The 13,560-nt window shown below is 35.7% G+C and overlaps 3 protein-coding genes across 3 annotated transcripts; 2 read left to right on the forward strand and 1 right to left on the reverse strand.

Moving 5' to 3' along the window:
* Positions 1-3,781: 3,781 nt before the first annotated feature.
* On the forward strand, positions 3,782-8,470 carry GCK72_013244 (uncharacterized protein; the record flags this gene model as incomplete). Its single annotated transcript, XM_053729746.1, has 9 exons — positions 3,782-3,909; positions 4,703-4,827; positions 5,015-5,193; positions 6,368-6,499; positions 6,661-6,771; positions 6,871-7,037; positions 7,272-7,396; positions 7,855-8,015; positions 8,339-8,470. 9 exons carry the CDS (start codon positions 3,782-3,784, stop codon positions 8,468-8,470), a joined length of 1,260 nt encoding a protein of 419 aa, XP_053584518.1.
* A 365-nt stretch (positions 8,471-8,835) lies between these two features.
* Positions 8,836-13,485, forward strand: GCK72_013245 (uncharacterized protein; the record flags this gene model as incomplete). Its single annotated transcript, XM_053729747.1, has 7 exons — positions 8,836-8,990; positions 9,838-10,159; positions 10,279-10,392; positions 10,480-10,593; positions 11,216-11,382; positions 12,986-13,265; positions 13,315-13,485. The coding sequence occupies 7 exons, from the start codon at positions 8,836-8,838 to the stop codon at positions 13,483-13,485; spliced, it is 1,323 nt and encodes a 440-aa protein (XP_053584519.1).
* Positions 13,223-13,519, reverse strand: GCK72_013246 (uncharacterized protein; the record flags this gene model as incomplete). The annotated part of the gene is made up of 1 exon (XM_053729748.1): positions 13,223-13,519. One exon carries the CDS (start codon positions 13,517-13,519, stop codon positions 13,223-13,225), a length of 297 nt encoding a protein of 98 aa, XP_053584520.1.
* Between the last annotated feature and the right edge of the window lie 41 nt (positions 13,520-13,560).

Below are 13,560 nucleotides of genomic sequence, written 5' to 3' on the forward strand. Positions count from 1 at the left end.
ATCTTATTTTTAGTTTCATTCCGTTAATTTTCAACAACACTTTTTGTAAAATATTAGTCCAGTCGCCTTTGTAGAAATTTCTTTGAAACATATTCCTACTCTCAACTTTTTTTTAGAAGTAGCCGTTTCAGACACTTGTGGTAGCTAATGACTATCACGATTTTTCAGTGAGTATTTAGTTAACTTTGTTCTTTATGTCCGGTTTGAATGAAGCAACAAGTAATCGAGTTTTGCGGTTCTCAAGTCTACAAACACAATGTTATTTCGTTTCCCATCAAAAATTCAGGTAAAACTGTAGCCACCAAACATTCAGATTGAAACATTTAAGATTTTTCTACTGATTCAAAACGGACTTATGTTTAACCTCGTGTAGTTGTTTTTGATCCGTCGTAAATTATACGTTCGTAATACTTATTTCTTTCTTGTCTTGAATATCTAAATTCGTGAAGTTTCAGAGGGTTACGCTATTCAAAAGAGGTTTTGTCAATTGTTTTCCAACTCAATTACGATCTTCGTAATCTTTAACATGTTTTTCCGAAATCTTCAACCCAAAAACCATTAAACCATCTCCTCTACCGTACCTAACCATCTATTCTCTGAACTAATTCCGAACTGCCGACGTCAAAAAAAAACTTTTAAAGAGGTCACTTAAAAGAAGATGAAAAAGAAGAAACATCATTACCAAAGGTAATCGTAATTCTGTGACGTCACATCTCGTCTCCCACCCCCTCCAGATAGGCAGCAACAATGCATCGAATCACCAAACTACACATAGAAACGTGACGATTTTTGTTGCGTGTAGTACCCCGAAAACTTCGCGCACCCATCGGGGTCCCCCCGTGGCGCCGGACCCTTATGGCGCCGCTTCTGATGGCGCGCCTCGGCGTCGTCGTGACTCTCTCGTGTCTCCTCGATTCCGTATACTATTTCGTCTATTTGGATATTATGATATCCATTGAATGATTCTGCAACATTGGTTGGACTTCAAACGGAAGTCTCTGTTCCTATATTTTGTGTATTGTTGTTCGGGGGGCGCCGGCACGGTTTCTAGGTGTGGTTCGTTTTGTTGAAATCTTGGGTGAAGCAGGTGGAGTATATAATGGGCATGGAGGAGGATAATAATACAATTCGTTCCTAGAGATCTTCCTAGAGTTTAGTTGTTGCTACTTTTAGGAGGCATTTTAGCATTGTCATAATGTATTCAAAACTAAGAACGAAAGTTTAGTAACTCATTGTTACAGTAAACTACATTAACCTTGAATACTGTGTAATTCTAGTCTGTAATTAAAGAAAAATCGCAATCATATTCACAGAGGCACCAATTTTTAAAAATATTCAACAGTCTAATCCGACAGTTATTTCAATGATAGGATTCCGAATGTTGTAAAAGACCAAAATGCAATATTGTTAAAAGACGGCTAGAATTTTACGAACTCTTTGTTACAGTGTTATTTATTCACGTTTCAACTTGATTTTATTAAAAACTATTTCATCGAACACGCATTAGAAGTTTTTATCACTCCTTCATAACTATGTTTCTATCAGTTTCTTTGCGTTGCCCTGATGTAATTCAGTTTCAGGTTATCTGGATGTTAACTCTATTGAAGATTTACTTTTTCTAGTTTCTTGTCAACTTTATGAAACATAATATATATTTTAAAAACCGCATTTCGACAACGCATCAATAGTCAAACTGTAGCCAGAACATGGTAAACCTGCGGAACAGGAAACCTTCTAGACCCCGTATCTCTCCAGTTTCTTTTTTATGAACTATTCTTCTCTCTCCTCATATCCTTTTATTTTTATACCCTCCGTTTCCCTCACCTTCCTCCCGAATACCTTCTCGGCTTCTTCAACGAAATCCCGTTCTGTGTTCATGTTCTTCCCGAATTCATGTATTTAGTTTGGTCATTGCGACGCGGAGGTCTCGTGTTTTCATTTGCAATTCTCCACACTGTTTCATAGTTTTATGTTATGGTGGAAGCTAGGGGAGTTAAAAATATTTTTGATGCGGGTTTTTGAAAATAAAGGTCAACCTAAAGAGTAGTACTCTATTCATCCTAATCCTGTTAATAACCATGTAACCGTCTTTTTTTCGCATAACCATGTAACCGTCTTTTTTTCTTGAATACATGTTTGTATCGTGAACTTTTTTCTGATCTTGTATATTGATTCCGGAACTAGTCTCTTTAAATTTTCATTATCTTATCTTTTACTGAAAGTTAGTAAATTCAAACAGGTTTACAATTACACCTTGAGAATTATAATAATCATGCAACCGTTCTTTTCATAAGTTTTGCGTACTCCGACTTCCAGTTACTCCTTTTCCTTACCCCCGCAGAATTTTCACAACAACCCTCTACCGTAAGCAAAACCCCTCTTACAATTTGCCTCCGTTCCTTGGAACCTCGTAATCTTCCACTTTTCTTTTCTACCGTTTCACTTAAGTTGTATTTTATCTATCCTTCGTCTCCTGTTTAATAATTTTACACAATTCTCCAGAATTTACTGAATCAATACCACAACTCAAAACTCTATGCCGAGACTGACCTCAACTAATACTTCATTTTGAATACATCGTAAGTTTTTTTTCCGTATTTAAAGCAAGAAGATGTCCTGTGAAGGTCGAAGATTCCAATACCTGACAACAGTTTTTGAAAAAGATGGAATCATCCTCTATATCTAGATTGCAGTCTATACAAAAGTAAAGCATAAGTTGGAACACTGAAACACGTTTTACTAATTCGAAATTATCAATTTCTTGGAAACAATTTTTTTTCAGTTTCAAACTTTTTTCAAATTTGGTCATAATTTTGATTGTTAATGACTACGGACCAAAATCGAAAACTTTCAGAACTACCTCCCTCTTGTGATATCTCGTCGGGTTTCTACAGTATCCGGTGCATCAATTCTACAGTAATGTCTCCTCATCCACGTGGTATATCAGATAATAGTGAGTTTTTGAAAGTTTTAACTATGTGAATGTCCATTGAACACACCGAAAAGTGAAATAAACATTTATTGACTTCGTGAAACATTCGAATCTCTAACGAAAAAAAGTGGCAAGTTGTACTGTTTCGTTTTGCCGTTAAGTTTGGTTATCCTTGAACTTTTCCGGTGTTGGTCACAAAATATTATCTAATTATGAATATTTGAGTCAAAATATCCACAGATAGAGATACAATTTGAAGGATCAAAGCGGACAAAATTATAGGCGCTTTGCGGAATTTCCTGAGAATTATTTTCCGTTTCGATAAGATATTAAAGTTGGAATGGGTTTTCGTTTTTAGTCGACACATATTTTGGTATAGATAGTGAGTTAGCTTTAAGCGATTGAGCTCCAGCTCGCTGAAGCTCGCAATCAAAACAAAAAGTTCATATCCGCCTATCAGCTGACATCTTCTCAAATTAAAACTACGCTAATTTGAATTCCCCTTCTCGTAATCAGTTCCTGCCGACACATCAAGTCCCCCTCTTCCTCGTAATATCAGACATCGAACTATTTTCTGCTCTCTCTCTCTTGCATGTGTAGCTTACTCAAGCAGATATAAACTTATCAGAAACGGAGAGATTAGAGAAATCAGACTACGTGAGCATTCAGAGAAAGGGGGCGAGAGGAGCTCCAAAACCTCTTCATTTCCTCTCAGCCCACTCGCTTATATCCTGTCATTCTTATTTCTTCTTCTTCTTCTTCTTCTTAGCCTTTTCCTGCTTATTCCTCCATAGCACAAAGCACAAGTGAAAGTATAAATTGAGAAGACGCCGTCTAGAGAGCAAAAGAATGCATCTGAAAACCAATCTATCCAAGTGTATCCCAGATCGAAGATGTCTCGTTTGTGGAGATGATAAAGCCAGTCGACATTATGGAACAGTCGCGTGTAATGGGTGCAAAGGATTCTTCCGAAGGAGGTTAGTCAGTCTTTGATTTGGAAAAAATTACGGTGAAATCGATTAGATTTCAGAAACGTCTTTTTTACTATTAGACTGAAACATTATAAAAATATGAGATTCGGTTTCATTGATAACATTAGAATATACATAATCGAAACTAGATTCGTTTTGATGTAAAAAAAAAGCCCACTCCTCGTAGTCACTTCAGTAAACCTATAGCTTCTGACAGCCCATTCAAAATGGGTTAGAAGTTAGAAATGTATTAGAATGCATGCACATTTTTCTCAAATGAACCACCAGATTTGTAGAATTAGATTTTGAATATCCTATTATCGGTTCGCGAACACTTGCCGGGTGTGGGTGTTAAAAGCGCATCTAATTTGTTCGATATGATACCGAAGCGGAAAACATGGTTTGTAGTTCTTTTCAGACCTGCAAAGCTAGAAAACACGAAATTTGGTCTTTTTCAACTACGATGACCATTTGCGATATTCCCAATAAATTAGATGCGCCTTTAATACCATCCGGCACGAGTTCGTGAACCGATAATACGAGCAATGGTTGAAAACTATAACTTTTTGAAATTAAAAACAAAATTGAATGTTTCACTCCTCGCACATTTTTCACTTTCAAACTGGAAAATAAGTTCACGTCAACTTTCTTTCTCGTATTTTTGTCGACATTCATTACATATGTTTACCCTACTCTTGGATTAAAAATTAATCACATTTAGCAACTTATGTACGCTACAATTTATAAATAGAATCTACATCTATCACTACTTTCAATAACTAAAATAACTTTATTTCAGCGTATGGGAAAACAGAACATATATTTGTGCGGGAGCAAAGGATTGTGATGTGGAACAAAGGTTTCGAAATCGATGCAGAGCGTGTCGGTTTCAGAAGTGTATCAATGTGGGGATGGATAGAAAATGTAGGCATTTTTCGTTTAGATTTCCAAATTTGAGATACACGGAAGCGGAGTTTAGCGATTTCATTTTTTGAAAATTGTGGTTCAGTAACAGACATTTTTGTGTTCCAATTTTCAAACTATCTTCTTCGAAAAACCGTCCTAAACATCCACTTTTTCAAATTCATAATTCATATCTTTTTGTTTCTAGCTGTCCAATCAGAACGAGAAGTCCGGTTACCCAAAGACACAGTACTCAAGCCAAAAGCCTCCCTGAAAGCAAAAAGAGCGAGTCTGCAAATGTCATCCTCAATAACAAGTTCCATTCCAAGTTCAAGTTCAACTCCAGATGTTGATTCACCTTCTATTGTCAAGGAACTTTATAGTATTGTAAGTAACATTGTCTTAAACGTACATATAAGACGGTCAAAATTTCAAAATTTTTTGCTAGCGATTATATTTTATTAAAAATTGAGAAACTCTGTACTAGCACATATTCATTTCTCAGCTTTGATTCCGTTGAAATATGTGTGAAAAATATCATGTAAGCACAAATCTGCTTCACTTTTGTCTGTTCACGTCATTTTCTGTTCTTTTTTCAAAGTTTATTCGAAAGTACAGAATCGGTATGGATACCGGTTCTGTACCAAGAAACTCCTCCAGATTTGGTATTCATACCTATTCTGTACTCTGCATAAAAGATCACGTGAAAAAAGTTTTTTCTCCAAGTTTATTCGAAAGTACAGAATCGGTATCGATACCAATTCTGTACCATTGTAAGTTCTGTATAAAAGGTCACGTGAAGAATTGAAAATCCACAATTTCAAAGTGTCAAATTTTATTTATGATTATTTTCGCTTACGTGGATTCAAATTTGATGTTCATCAAGTGGATAAACTCACCAAAATGACAATTTTTGAGGAAAAGTTACCTAGATTCTGTAATTTGATTTTGATCAACTTCACCTTTTCTTATTCAACAACATTAAAAACGTCCGTTTTAATGAAATTTGCATAAAAAGGTTTGAAAATGTGTTTTCTTTTTAAATAAGAGAAGGTAAAGTAAGTTGATCAAAACCTAATTACAGAATCTAGGTAACTTTTCCTCAAAAATTGTCATTTTGGTGAGTTTATCCACTTGATGAACATCAAATTTGAATCCACGTAAGCGAAAATAATCATAAATAAAATTTGACACTTTGAAATTGTGGATTTTCAATTTTTCACGTGACCTTTTATACAGAACTTACAATGCTGTTGTTTGGTACAAAATCGGTATCGATACCGATTCTGTACTTTTGAATAAACTTTGAAAAAAGAACAGAAAATGACGTGAACAGACAAAAGTGGAAAACTCTGTGCTTCACGTGCAACTTTTTCTAGCAATTGCCAGTTTATTGCAAAATCGTTCAAATTCAGGGAAATGCTGTATTTTCAGTACAGATTACTCACAGAAAACCATTTTTCAACTAGCTAGCAAAAAATTTTGAAATTCCAACCGTCTTATATTACTGTCAAATTATTTTCCTGCTAAATCAAAATGATGAAACTGAATCTTTTTGCAGCAAAGACGAGTGGAAACAACATTCTGCCAGGAATTCGAAGACTTGGTGCAGTGTTTTGGAACGATGTGTAATGTGAATATCACATTGAAGTCTGCATTGGAGAATCCGGAAAAGGTCGCGACAAGAACGAAGGTGAGTTTTTTTTTGGATCAAAAAGTTTTTTGCTGTTTTGGGATATAATTATTATTTATTCATACTTTATCTTTATTGATGAGAGATTCTTTGAAGGTTTTTTAATTAGTACGAAAACTCCAGCTAGATGAAATAATAAATCAATTATCTGAATATTTCAGCTCGAATGGGGAAACACAAAACGACTGGCCACACTACGAGATTTGACAGTAACATGGTGTCGAACATTCGTATGGTTTCATGATTACATGAGTTCATTCATCGAACTGGATGTGAGTTTTCTTCCTGTTTCATACTACTCATTTGTCAACGAGTGTTTCCCAACTTGCCAATAACTTTCCGTTAATATTAATTCTATCAAAACATTTCAGCGGCTGAACTACCTGGATCGAACGATTCTATTCAAACTTCGTTTCGCTCCTGTCTCATGGATGTTATATGCATTTCAATCATACCGACATAATGTGGAAGGAGTTACATTCACGAATGATGCATGGTATCCAAATGACAAGGAGAAACAGACGTTGATGGAGAAACCGTGAGTTTTGCAATGGTTAATGGAATTAATTTAACCTCTCTATTACTGTATCTATCAATTATGAGAAACCGGCTGTTTTTAATAAGTAAATATTCAATTGAAAGTCATAACTGACACTAGAAACAATATTTTGAGAAGTAAAAATACACCACAGACCGTGTAATCATTTTGAGATCCAGTTCAAAATCTTTCTGGACTTTTTGAAACAGAAAATTCAACTCATCTCATTTCCAGATGCTTCGACTACTACAACCGATGTTCTGGAACAATGATGTATGACTTGGTGAATAAGATGAAGCAGATTTGTATGACAGAAGAAGAATACTCGTGCATGCTGGCGATCATCTTGTTTCGATCAGGTGAGAACGATCAGGGTTAACAGTTGATTAGTACAATAGAATCGAGGAAAAAGTAAATAAAACAGAAGATTACCAAAATGAGGGTTCAATGCAACCGTAACCATTTCCATAATGCGGTTTAGGGTACAATGTAAACTGATTATTCCTGTTTCAATTTCGTTAGTTCAGCACTTTGGGAAGGACTTTATTGTTTATTTCATGACTCGGAACGAGACGCATTATCGTTAATGGAAAAATGAATCCCAACCGAACAGCGAATCTCATGTTTTTGAACCAAAAATTACTGTTTTCCGTGTAATGTATCAGACACCTCATTATTATCATTCCGATGGTTCTGCCCTTAAGTTACCTTTGCTTTTCATATACGAACAGATACAAGAATGAGTTATATGTAGAACCGTACCTAATTAACTCCACTATCTGAAACAGTACCCATTACTCACCAAATCTCATTTCAGACTACCGTCTCTCCCCGGACTCCAACCACGTCCTCGCCTCAACCGGAGACCAGTATACACAAGCACTTTCTGAATTGATAATGAGTCGAATGGAGGATAAAGATGATCTACAAGCATTGGATCGGCTGGCGACTCTCATGTGTATGGTCACTTCTTGTCAGGTACGTTTTTAATTTTATAAGTGGTTATGGACTAGAAGCTTATTGGTCGTGAACCAGGTAATGGTTCTACACTCGTTTTGACGATTTGAAATAAGTCATATATCATTTGAAAGCTGATAACAGCTGATTAAAAACCTGTTATTCGTTTTTGCTTTAGCGGCTCCTGGGTCGCGATATTTGACCTGAAAGTGGTTTTTAGTATTAATTTATCTCATTTTCAAAGTCTCAACACGTTTCTTTAGCAAAACCGCCTTACAAGTATAAAAGATTCCCTAGTCAGAAGTATATGTGTTTTCTGAAACTGTAACCTATCCATATTTCAGTCAATAGCCCGTACCGAAGACGACAACGTAACATTCCTTGCCATCTTCAACATGGCTGATCTAGTCGGTCTCCCTTATGAAGTTCACTCAGCACTTCGTCAAGAAGAACCTCCACATGGCTATGTTGAATGAAAAGTTCTCCCCAAAAAACCCTGTTTTTTTAGAATCTCTCTCTCATTTGTTAGTGATCTCTTTTGTTTCCAAAAACTTCTCTGTGATAAAATTTCCCCTGTTCTACCTCTATTTATCTCATCCCCTCCCTCTTCCGTGTGCATTCTCTTCCCCCATTGAACAGTGTATAGAAAGTGATAATTGTTGACGATGTGAATAACTGAAAACCAAAAAAAACAGAAATAATAATAATAATATTTTTCGAAAAATTTGAATTTATTAATGTTTCAATTTTGTCATATCCAACTGGTTTCTTACCCAGTCATTACTTCCTTTTATTTTCATTTCTCAGAACCCTGTACCTAATCAATTCCTTCCAGGCACTCATGTTAAACATCCCACTCCACGGAGTGACTCCACTCAAATGGAGGAATCCATCACCGGTGGACAACGATTCGTGTCTTGTTTGTGGGGATCCGAATGCAAAAAGACATTATGGGGCAATGTCTTGTAATGGATGCAAGGGATTCTTCAGGAGAAGGTTCGTCAAATTTGATTTGGAAAGTGATACGGTCAAACTGTTCACGTTTTTCTGAGTGAAAAAAGCTCTGTATTTTAAAATGGTTCTGGACTAGCAGTCGACTGGATTTGATTTCAAAAATGTATTTTTACTATTAGACTGTAACATTTTTTTAAGCCATAAGATTCGGTTTTATTGATAACATTAAAATTTACGCGGCCCCCCCTGTAGTTACTTCAGGGAACCTATAGCTTCTGACAGACCATCAAAAATTTGTAAGATATTAGAAATGTTTTAAAGTGCGCATTTTTATCAAATGAACCAGACAAGTTAGGCATTTCAGAGCAATTCAATCAATTAGTATATGTAATGAATTGAAATATAATTTTATCTATTCTAAATCAAGATTTATTATGATACGTTAGATAAAAAAGCAGGTTTTTGTGAATACAATTTTTTGTGAATATGATTATAATCATGATTAATGGTAATTGCCTAAGTCAACCACACTGAATCCCTCCAATTATCTTTCAGTAAATTTAATTTTTGAAACAGTAACATTTAGTTACGTTATTGTAAGTAACAAAAAAAAGTCATAAGCTTCAAGCCGTTTTTTAGTCTTTTTAAAGTCTTATTTAAAAATGCATTCTTCCATCATTTTTTATGAAACCCCATCACTCAAAACCTGTAGTCGAAACGGGCAATTTTTTAAAAAACAGAGGAATTAATATTCTGGCAAAAATAGTTTTACATTAATTCTCAAGAAGCATCTATCAGAAAAATCAAAAGCGCTACTGACATCTCCAATAATTTCCTGTTTGAATCCATTTCATGAAACCGACAAAAACTTCCAATTCTCTCATTCCAGTGTTTGGGAAAAACGAGAGTACAATTGTTCGTTCGGCGACGAGTGTATCATTGAGTTCAAGTACCGTAACCGATGCAGAGCATGTCGTCTGAAGAGATGTATTACTGTTGGAATGGATAGAGAGGCGGTTCGAAGTGAGAGAGCACGGAAACCGAAGACAGAGATCAAGATGGAGTTTGATATTGATGGAATCAAAAGAGAGATCAAAGAGGAACCATTGGATTCAGATACAGAGGATGAGTGTCCTCAGTTATTGGATATCAACCCCGATTTCTCTAGGAAGACTTCGACAGATGGAATCATTGGATACATGATTTCAGAGGTGAGTTATTTTCATAGTAATACGTACAGATTATTGCATCAGCTCAATCTGAAATAATATTTCAACATACTGAAACGGTAGTTGCATCAAAAATTGTTTCATGATTTTCTGATTTCCAGGAGAGCCGAGTCATCAACTGGGAAGAACCATACAACCGTCTACGTCACTACACAATGGACTGTGATGTCGAACCGGCTATCGAGGATCCATCGAAAGTTTGTGCGAGGACACGGGTAAGTATTTTGAGACTCTTGAAATATTGAATCATTGGGAAGAAGCGTTCATGACAAACAAACTGATTGAAACCGTAAATGTTTCAGATCCTGTGGGACAATATCAATCGACCACTGATCACAATGGAAGCATTGCGATTCAATTGGTGTCGGACATTCACACTGACTATCGATTGGTTCGAAACACTGCCAGAGTATCGGGTATGTCTTTATGGATTTGGGGGAGTGGTACAGAGGTGGAGAATACCAACTGGGAGCTTCCGATAGCTATAGTACCGCTCAAAAAGTTATCACCTTTTGCTATTTTCAGTGGAAATTAGTCTACGTTGATAGTGTTTTTCGGTGTCACCTGATTGTCCGAGAAACTCAATTTTGTATGGGTTGGACAGAGAAAAAATAGCAAATCATTTTTGTAGTTTACAATTTTTTTGTAGTAATACTAACTTGAAAATTACAGGTCATCAAAGTAATTTCTCCCTGAGATCAACTAGTGCGAAATTTTGGAGCTTTTCACTTTGACACATGCAACTTTAAAGACAGTGTCCCTACAAAAAAATGGTCAACTAGAAAAATTATGTCCTATTTTTGCTCTATCCAGCCCATACAAAATAAAATTTGTCGGACAATCAGATAACACCGAAATACACTGTCAAAGTTCGTAATTTTCCACTGAAAACAGCCAAAGTTGACAACCTTTTGAGCGATACTATATGAAAGGTTCTCACCGTTTCATGACATTGACAAATTTTATGATAAGGAGATGGATATATTGATTTCATCAATAATTCTTGTTCAACTCTCCAACCAAATTCCCCAATATCAGGCTCTCACCGGAGACGACAAAGTCCTCGCCGTAAAACTCTCCCTTATGCCAGTCGGATGGCTTTGGTACGCCTACAAAGCCTACGAGCAACGCTGTGACGGAATCGTTTTCGTAGATGGAAGTTGGTTTCCGAGGGATAAAACTATTCAGCAACAAGTCTGTGCAACGTATGTTTCCCTTGGACTAGACTATTATAATACACTGCGGGACATAAATATGGAGCCACTTTAATTTTTGATTTTTTTGGAAACATTTTGTTGTTTTCAAAAGTTCTTTAAATGTCAATAATGTACTTTCCGGGTCCAAAAAACGGTACACTTGTTGAAATTTTGAAAGATTTCGGGTTTTTGAAAGTTTTGAAAAAAGTGTGAAAAAAGGCCTATTTCTATGGGACATAAGTATGGAGCCACCCATGAAAAAAGGAAAAACTGCAAAAAAACGTTTCTAAAAACCTTGAAATCGTACTCTCCGTCCAAAATTGGGTTGTTTAGATATATTTCTCCAACTATTTCAGTGAAAAACTTTTGAGAAAAACTAGAATTTGGGGAAATTTTCGAGTCTTTTCATTTTTTGTATATATTTTGTGAACAAGTCATTTCTGGCAGGATATTTTTGTTAAAATCTAATTAAACACTCTTGACTGTTTGTTTGAACTGGTTTTTGTAGAGTCACTGACCATTTTGTAGAACTTACGTGACTTGAAATTCGAAGAATGAGCCATATTTCGAAATTGAGGCAACATTTTAGCTCATATTCTTCTAACTTCACATTTTCAACTAAACTTTTTTGCAGATCAAATCAAATTCGGGTTTTTTGTTTTAGTTATCAACATCCTGAATTAGTTTACTAGCCTCTAGACTGCCGAAAAACCCCTAAAACAGAATTTTTTGACCATTGTGCTGAATGAAATTCCTGAAACAATTTAAAACGTATCTAATGTGGAATTATGGTTGCAATCTAAAACGAATTTTGTTTTTGCGCGTATTGCTTCTCATTCTAGAAATTTTCCAAGCCGTTGCTACAGTTTCCACCAACTTATAGATTACATCACCATACAAATGAATGAAAATTGACGTTGGCGCTATTTTCAGCAGTCAAGGGGCTAATAAGTTAATCTAGGACGTTGATAACTGAAACGAAAAACCCGATTTTGTTTCAATCTGCAAAAAAATTTAGTTGAAAAGGTGAAGTTCGGAGAATATGAGCTAAAATGTAGAATCAGTTTCGAAATATGGCTCATTCTTCGAATTTCAAGTCACGTAAGTTCTACAAAATGGTCAATGTCTTTACAAAAACAGTTTTAAACTAACAATCAAAAGTGTTTAATTAGACTACAGCTAAAATAGTTTGATACAGTTGACTTGTTCCCAAAATACATACAAAAAATGAAAAGACTCGAAAATTTCCCCAAATTCTAGTTTTCCTCAAAAGTTTTTCACTGAAATAGTTGGAGAAATATCTCTAAACAACTCAATTTTGGACGGAGAGTACGATTTCAAGGTTTTTAGAAACGTTTTTTTGCAGTTTTTTCTTTTTTCCTGGGTGGCTCCATACTTATGTCCCATAGAAATAAGCCTTTTTTCACACTTTTTTCAAAACTTTCAAAAACCCGAAATCTTTCAAAATTTCAACAAGTGTACCGTTTTTTAGACCCGGAAAGTACATTATTGACATTTAAAGAATTTTTGAAAACAACAAAATGTTTCCAAAAAAATTAAAAATTAAAGTGGCTCCATATTTATGTCCCGCAGTGTATTGTGTAATTTTCAGATGCGTTCTCTACTATGGAAAAATCACTGAATCCTTCATGGCTGACGTCGTAAACCAGATGAAAATTCTGGAAATGGATGAGACTGAAATGGTTCTTCTCAAAGCGATCGCCCACTTGACACCCGACTATCGTTATTCTGATTATGCGGGAAATGTTGTGAAGAATGGAAGAGAAAAGTATAAGAAAGCGCTTTGTGAATATGTTCGAGGCAAATCGACTTGCTATATGTCAGCTGCTTACAGACTTTCAAAGTTGTTGCAGATTCTTCCAGTTGTTGATGTAAGTTCAGTGGAGCGTGATTGCTGACTAGTCGCTATCTTGATTTCAGATTCTCGGAAAATACGAAGACGAAAGTGCTCTTTTGGTATCTCTCGGAGAGATGGGGTCCGGTGGAGGACTTGCTTATGATATTCACGCAAGTGACTCACATTTCGAACAAAAAGGTCAGAGAACTCGACGCCAGAAGTATCATCAATCCATTCCATTGCATATTCAATGATCTCAATTTTAAAGAAGATAATCAAAATGTCCATTTTGCTCTCGTGATAATAATAATGACCCTGTGATTTGTAAA

The sequence above is a fragment of the Caenorhabditis remanei genome, chromosome IV (assembly GCF_010183535.1).
Source record: "Caenorhabditis remanei strain PX506 chromosome IV, whole genome shotgun sequence".
Lineage (NCBI taxonomy): Eukaryota > Metazoa > Nematoda > Chromadorea > Rhabditida > Rhabditidae > Caenorhabditis > Caenorhabditis remanei.